The following is an 8379-nucleotide window of genomic DNA, read 5'->3' as shown; positions in this document are numbered from 1 at the left end:
TATGTGATGAGGTGAACTTTGATTCTGTCAACTTACATCTGATCCTCCACTCGTTTGAGATTGTCCTTTGTTCCCGATGATCAATTATATTAGAAAACATTTCAGCCGAAGTTGATAAGTTGATGATAAGATGAGCATCTTCTTTGTTAACTGAATTGAGAATTAGATTCCGAGCAATTGCATCATTTTTCTTCCACTCAGAGATCGATTTGTTTCTTCTTGTAACTTCAGCCGGCCGTTCAATTGCTGCTTCTTCCTCAGTAAATGCCACTGGACACAATGAATCGCCATTAACAATTTCCCACACTTCACGTGATTCAAGCAAAGCTTTTATATTGGCTTTCCAATGAAGATAATTGTCACTTGCAAGTTTGGTTGTGATTAAATCACCAAGATTCATGATGTATGAAAAGTTAATTCAAGTTTAAACAAAACAAAAATAGTCAAAATTGATTCAGTGAATCGATTGATGAAATTTAAGTCGAGGTGAGAATTGAAACTTAATCAATCATAATTAAACTACACACACAAAGCTTAAAACGCAGTTGGAAGAGCTGCTGGGCCCATAACCTGTTGGTTTTAGTTGATTAAAGTTGATTACAAACAATTAACCTTTTCAGTGTAAAAAGACTTGGTTACTTTTTCAAGTAACTACACAAGTTAATCAAAATATTTCAGCACAGAAATAAACAAAACATCAACTCAATGAAATTACTTCAACTAAAGACAATTTTATTCACAGAGAAATTGGTTTAAATAGTGTCCGTAGACTTTACAAAAAATAAGCAAATTGACCTGATTGGTTGGTTTGAATTTTTAAGAGAAACTGGTTGTTGGTTTATGTTGGTAACCTTTGACATCCATTAGACTAATGGCTTAAAGCAATAAAGTCAAAGGATAAACCATTGGTACGAGTTTGAGAGCAATAAACAGAAAAATAAGAAAAGTGAGAAAATTAAGGTCCGTCCATTTATGGCCTTAAGTGGACTTTCGTTGATCTTTTTGGACTGTTTTAGTTTACAATTAATTACTTATTCTTAATTATAACGAAAAGAAAAGATAAGATTATCTTGGTAATCACTTAAGTCCAAATGTGTTGATTATTGAAAATGAAAAATGAACCAAATGTAAGCGCTTGTATTTCTGTAAGTACTGATCATATAACCTTCGTACTTATATCATTCAACTCGTCTCATTTAGACCTTTCTAATGATATATAATTCATTTCCTAATAACACTTCTTAATTGAAAAGTGACCTCAGTCCCGAGCGTCACTTGAGCCTCAAATTTGGACAAAAGTTAAATGTTTTTAGTTAATTGCTCACAAGTTACCAATCAATTAGACTTGTTATATATATTGTCAAGTCGCATTTTTCGAGCTCTATAAGATGATATATAAACGATAAAGTGAAGATGAAGATTAGCTAAAATTTAGCGTCAACATGAATTGTCGCCATGTTATGTCTATGGGATAAATATCGACCTTAATGAGTGAGTGTCGATGATTAATTAGATGATTAAGATGATTAAATAGATCAAGGTAAAGGTGATTAAACAGGTAAAGAAGATGATAATAACCAACAGCAAGAAATCACATGACCTGGTCAGATCAATGGATTTCGGTGATATTCTCAGACGAAAAAAAGTTTAATTTAGATGGACCTGATGGATTAAAATGCTATTGGCACGATATTCGAAAGGATAAAAGAATTTTTTTCCAAACGGAATTTCGGCGGTGGAACTGTCATGGTGTGGGGAGGTTTCAGTTTTAATGGCGTTTTACCTCTTGTTAGAATTACACCCGCCATGAATTCTAATGACTATATTAAGGTTATCGGTGATAATTTGCTTCCAAATGCTGTTCAAAATGCTGGGAGTGATTGGATTTTTCAACAGGATAATGCCAGAATTCATGTGTCAAAGTTATCTAAACAATTTTTCGAGGATAACTCAGTCAAACTACTTGATTGGCCCGCTTGTAGTCCTGATTTGAACCCAATTGAAAACTTGTGGGGGCTAATTGCTAGACGGGTTTATGCTAATCAGCGTCAATTTAATAAGGTCGATGAATTATGGGATGAAATTCAAAAAATATGGTACGAGATTGAACCTGAGATATTGCAAAATCTTATAAAGTCCATGCAAACAAGAATTTTTGATGTGATTAGACTGAACGGAAGTCAAATTAATTATTAATTATTAAATATGGTTGTGTTCTTGTACTTTTGTCACGGCGAAAAATTAATTTTTATCTATAGTTTTTTGATAATAAAATTTTTTCGATTTTTTCTTTATGATTATTATTATTCTGATAATTTTCTATAAGTTGATATGATTTTTAAGTTTTTATCACCACAATTACTGAATTTATCGAAAAAAATGAACTGTTCTTATATTTATGTCGAGCACTTTATCATATTACAAGTCTCAGTCTGTAACGTCAGATAAAATTAACTAACCCGCTAAACACTAGAAATGTCGTAAAGTTTATGGTTCATTATTTCCATTTTCTTCTTTTGCTCCTTTCTCAAAAATTAAAAATTTGATGAGATCGGTAATATAAGAAGAGGCAACACCCGATGATTCAACCAACAGCCAATCATAATCAGCAATGTCCAAAAATTCATCGATTTTTTGGATTAAGCAGAAAGTATATTTGAGATTCAGCGTCAGATCGAGCATCTTTGAACATCGAGCTTCCTTGGAGTTCGGCAAGATGTGATCCACCGGCTAATTCACCAACGGTAGTTGTCGAAGCGCCAATTGGTGAACCAAGTCCAGTGGCCTGTAAGGGTTGAGAAATATATTCCTCCAAGAAACTCATTGAGTCTTCCAGGTAATTGGTGTTTATCGCGATTTGTATTAACTGAAGTAAACCATGGCTCGGTTTCTTAATTAGAACAGATAAAGATCAGAAAGAGTTCGAGTAAAAGATTAGTTGACTTTCGGACCTAACCAAACCTAACCTAACCTAATCAAACCAAACCAAAAATGACCAAAATTCATTCACAACAGCACCAACAATTTCAACCAAATCTATCAATTGAATGAATTTTCTGAAAATTTTAGCCTGAAATAGTACTAATTTACAAAGACAAAAGGATTAAACTAGAGATTTACTATTTACTTGAAAGATTAACGAGAGGTCATTGTGAAAACGAGGAGACACCAAAATAATTCGCTTCGGATGGAAGCCGATCAGCTCAAGAACTTCGTCAAGTCCACTGGTCACCCAAAGATACAAATCGAGACAATCTTGGAGTCCATTTGGGTACTTGAATTCTGGAGCCAAACGATAATCAACACTAATCAAAGGGACACTGCGGAGCTTTATGGCCCAATCTCTTAAGTAGATCTGTTATCAAATTAGAATTGTAATTAGATTGGTAAATTAAAATCTGAAATTACTTTCAAATAGAAAATGGGATTGGAGCTTGAAGGATTAGAATGTTACATTTTATTCTCAATCAAATTCTATCAAAATAATCCTTCTTCATTCTTCACGAAATAAAGTAATTTGAAAAAATAACAAGTCTATTAAGGTGAGCGATTGGATTGATAAACTAATTGAGGGAAATTGTTAATAATCAATTTTTTTCGATAAATTAAAAAAGTTCCACAACATCGAGTTGCATGATTGTCATTAATTAACAAAAAGTAAAATATAAATTTCACAGATATTTAACATTTCAATTGTATGCTTAGTAGATTTAATTACATGTGTGTCAATTTGAGTCGCGGTTGAATACTCATTGCTTGAAGCTCTTGTAAAAGTAATTTATATGCATAAGGAACTTGAATATCAGCGAGGGATCGACTGGACTGACAATATGAGCACCATTTCTGATACCCAAGAAGACCACATTCTGTACACACGTCGACATTAAAGGCATCACTGGATAACATGAGTATCTCTCCAATAGCAACATACTAACGCCATGTCCAATGAGACAATCTCTTTCCATCTCCCCAAGACGTAATCCTCCATCTCTTGCTCTCCTTCAGTCGGTTGACGAGTGAGAACGGCCTTTGGTCCACGAGAGCGACCATGAACTTTATCCAAAACCATGTGTTTGAATTTTTGTAGATTGGACCAAAGAATATGTAAGCTGCTAATGGCTCACCAGTGATTCCACTGGTCATCACTCTTTTCCCATGATAATTATGACCAAACTCCTCCATTATGTCGATCATTTCTTGAATAGTTGTACCACCGAAAGCAGTTCCATCATGTAAAGTACCTTTGATGATCGCTGATTTACCAGCAACTAGTTCTTTCAATTTCCTGACAGTCATTTGAGATGGAAATCCGTGAGGGTTCATAACCATATCCGGACAAATACCTTCGCAATTAAACGGTAGATCTTCTTGAGATACAATTAATCCAATGACTCCTTTTTGACTATGACGAGAACTGAATTTATCACCAACTTCAGGTCTTCTCATTTGCCACGGTGGACAACGGAACTTTTTCCTTGGTGCCACTTTAATTGGTCCTTTTCCGGTGACATTGGAGACAAGAAAGTTCATTGCGATATCTTCACAATTCATCTGAGCATCTACTTGATCCTTGATTACCTTTGGCATCTCAAAAGTGTATAAATAATTGTAAAACTAAGAAAGAAACAACAATTAGAAAACTTCGATTTGAAAGGTTCCATCAATTAAATCAATTAAGCAACAAACCTTATGATAAAAGCAGCTCCTGTTAGAACCATGGAAACGTCATTAGTCCATTCAGACTCGTAGCGATATTTAAGAGTAAAATTATTCCACCGATGAACCTGAGAAGGAAAACCAACGATTCGATCAGCAAACTCTCCATACTTGAAAAGCAAACTCAAGTTCGTCTGGTGTTAACATTATAATATCGTCGTCGATGGCAAGAATGGCCTCAGTTTCGATATCTTTAAATGAATAGAATCGATTGGATAATTTGTTCTTTTTAGTTTTGATCACTTTCAACGGAACGCTAATTTTAGGCCATTCGTCGGCAAGAGGAGGGTCTTTTTCTTGATTATTCCAAATCACTAAAACTTTCACACAACTTGGAGCTTGAACAACTCGATGAATGACTTGGTACAAACTTTCCACTCGGTCGTAAGTGAGTATCACCGCTGTGAAGCCTTTATAAGGTCTAGATGATAATTTTGGGTTAATCAGAGAAAGAGGTTTTAAATGGGAACCGATTTTTAGATGATTCCATTTAGATCGAGTAATCACCGATTGTGGGAATATCCTTTCATTTATCAAAGATAATGTTGACAACGTAATCGATTTAATTGAGCTAAAATATCGTCACCAAATAGAAACCCCTTGTTCCTTCATCTCAGTGATACGATCGGTTGATATATCGTTTAAAATGTTCATCAAACGATGAAAAGCATGTTCAGTAATTCTGATTGATATACTTCGCCAATCGATTTTATCTTGAAAGGGGAGCACATAATTGTCCGTAATTATCACCGGAATACAGCCCATCATGAGAGCATCGCTGAGAAATGGTGATCCTAAAAATGGCGTTTCCATGAATAAACAGAAATCGGCAGAGGTTAAAATCTCAGGGTATTTTAGTTTCAGATTTCTTTGGTTATTACATCTCCAGGAAGATATATTAACTGTCAGATCACATTGAGATTCCAAAAGGATTAATTTATCAGAGTTATCTTCCTCCATTTTGATTAAAATTTTTTTGGCAACCGGATTAATAAAAAGATTCATTTGTGGGCACATTAAAAGCCAATGTCTTCGACCGTAACTGGTTAATTTGACCTCATCATCGGGTGAACGAAAAATGTATTGATTACTAAAAGGACTAAACACTGGTATTGATAAATCAAATTGTGGACGGAAAGACCAACTATCGAAACCTCCTGAGGCAATCATCGCTTTTCCAAGTTTAATATTTAATCGATGGTTATAATCGGGATCAGAGGATGGAAGAAAATTAAAGATGAGATAATTTCTTCCATCGCCATTCCAATGAGATAGAGAAGCAAAAATTTTCGAAATTTCTTCAGGTTGTAAATAATTTTGATTTAAAGTGTCAACTGTTGGAATGAATATACATGCCGATCTTGGATCATCAACAAAATAATCACTTTCTTGGATCGCCTTCAATAGTTGATGAAATTCCTCAGTAAATTGAGCCGAAATATCTAAACCACCGTTGTCTTGATATCTTTTGATTGGATAAAGGTAAACTTTAATCGACCATCATCTGGATCACAAAGATAAACATCGAAACAGTTAAAATGATTACATTCTTTCACCGTTTCAATTGCTGTTGGTCGAGTATTGCCAATGATGATTGTTTCACTATTTTCTGGATCGATTAATCTGAAAGGTTCATAGTAATGGTCAATATCATATCCATTGTCGGAGTTTCTGTTGGAGAATATATTGATAAACAGGAAATAGATTGCTTCAACAGAGCCAAGAAGACAAGAAAATAGAGTGAAAATTTAACGATCAATCTGATTTGCTTCTTGATATAAGAAGATGAGAAGAAATAAAATTTCATTCTTCTAGATGGTCCAAAGTAAATCTCATCTGTTTCAACTTAAGAGACAACATATCAGGAGCCAAAACCAATAGAAATATTTCATCACTGTAACCGAATCTATTAAATAAAAGAAATAATAATTATTAATCAATCGGTTGATAAAATACAAAAATTAGTGAGAAAATAATTAAATGAATGGGAAAACAGTTCTAATGAGCGAAATCTATTGGATTAAAAGTAACATTTAATGACCATTAATTACCTTTGATTAATAAGTATTGCAATTTGAAAAGAAATCAACAAAATTGACCATTTAAAACCACAATTAAAACGCAATTAAGTGAGTTAATTAAACTCAACGGTTGAGTTTCAACCCCAAGAAAAAACTGAAAAAATGTAAACATTTCACAGGAAAACAAAGAAGGCGCCAAGTTTAAAATTGAATTTTTATTTTCGTGAACATTATGATATTGATAATCTGAGAATCTCGACAACGCTAATTGCACTTATATTTAGATTTTAACTCTGTTAACAGAAATTCAATTACATGAAGCTTTTTGAGTAGTCACAATACTTTTATGTCTAGTATTTGGCAGTTTAGGATATACTTTTGGATCATTAAATTAACGAGCTAAGAAATTAAGATCATATTGATAATTTAAGTCTCGATTCGCGATTTAAATTTATCAGATTACTAACAATTTAAAGGGGAAACATTTCTAACAGTTGAGGTTAATTATTAATAAGATTATTCTTCGTTGGCGTTAATTTCTGCTCAACTTTCCTTCCAGGTCAATTCAATCGGTTTTCCAATTCGAGCTGATTCCGTACACGCTTGAGCTACTTTAGTGGCCGCCATCACCTCCATTGGTTTTACTTCAATTGCGCTCAAACCTGAAAAAGCAATTCGTTGATTAGTATTGGGCTAATGAGAGGTTTATAATTTACCTTTGATACAGTCGACAAAATGTTCTAATTGATTAGTATAAGATTCAGTAAATCGGGAAATATGACAATGATGATAAGGGACTGTAGTTGATCTCGATTCAGAATCTAGAGTAACATAAGTTGGTCGTGTTGAAGGTCCAGTTAACAGACCTTTAGAACCGAAAACCTCGAGTCGTTGGTCATAACCATAAACAGAAGATCGAGACATATCGATGGTTCCTAAAACACCAGAGGTAAATTTAAGAACCACAACAATAGTATCGTAATCACCTGAATCTCGAATCTCAGGATCAAAAGCTGTCCCCGTGGCGATAACAACATTTGGATATTGACCAACAATCCAACAGATCAGATCAATGTCATGTATCGCTAAGTCCAGGAAAATATTAGTCGATCCTTTATAAGCTGAATGACGAAGTGAATCTCGGGGACACATTTTAACCCCATGAATTGTACCGATCTCTCCCTTTTTGACACGATGTCGAACGATACGAAACGCGGGATCGAACCGTCGATTCATAACAGTTAACACAGGAAGATTTCGTTGTATTGCTAATCTGAACACTTTTTCAATGGTTTCGATGCGCTCGGCTAATGGCCTTTCACACATGACCGCTTTTCCAGAGCTTCCAATCATGGTTGTTTTGAGTATTAAACCCATTTGTCAAATGATTTGTGTTCATCAAAGAGTAACATTGAGAATGAAGAATCTCCTCCTCATGATGAAATTTCCTCATCGCGATTAAATTGCCAACAAGATGTTCAAATGTTCATCTTATACAATCTTACTCCAGCCCCAGGTTTGATTCTGAAAAAAAAGAACCTTGAATGACTGATGATTGAAAATTGATTTATTGATTCTTAAGTTTGTTATTAATCTTCTGATGAAAAAGAATCTTGATTGAATTTTCTCATCATCAGAATTT

At 34.2% G+C, this 8379-nt stretch overlaps 1 protein-coding gene and 1 pseudogene across 1 annotated transcript; both read right to left on the bottom strand.

The window, feature by feature from the left end:
- Nucleotides 1–4112: 4112 nt before the first annotated feature.
- LOC128397539 (exostosin-2-like) lies at nucleotides 4113–6884 on the bottom strand (annotated as a pseudogene).
- A 73-nt stretch (nucleotides 6885–6957) lies between these two features.
- Nucleotides 6958–8090, bottom strand: LOC128397429 (inositol 2-dehydrogenase-like). The gene is made up of 2 exons (XM_053358156.1): nucleotides 7454–8090; nucleotides 6958–7399 (listed from the first exon to the last, which is right to left on the bottom strand). The coding sequence occupies exons 1-2, from the start codon at nucleotides 8088–8090 to the stop codon at nucleotides 7281–7283; spliced, it is 756 nt and encodes a 251-aa protein (XP_053214131.1). The 3' UTR covers nucleotides 6958–7280.
- Between the last annotated feature and the right edge of the window lie 289 nt (nucleotides 8091–8379).

The sequence above is a fragment of the Panonychus citri genome, unplaced genomic scaffold (assembly GCF_014898815.1).
Source record: "Panonychus citri isolate SS breed McGregor unplaced genomic scaffold, ASM1489881v1 Contig00033, whole genome shotgun sequence".
Classification (NCBI taxonomy): Eukaryota; Metazoa; Arthropoda; class Arachnida; order Trombidiformes; family Tetranychidae; genus Panonychus; species Panonychus citri.
The sequence above is the reverse complement of the archived record's forward strand: the minus strand, read 5'-3'. Positions and strand labels throughout refer to the sequence as shown.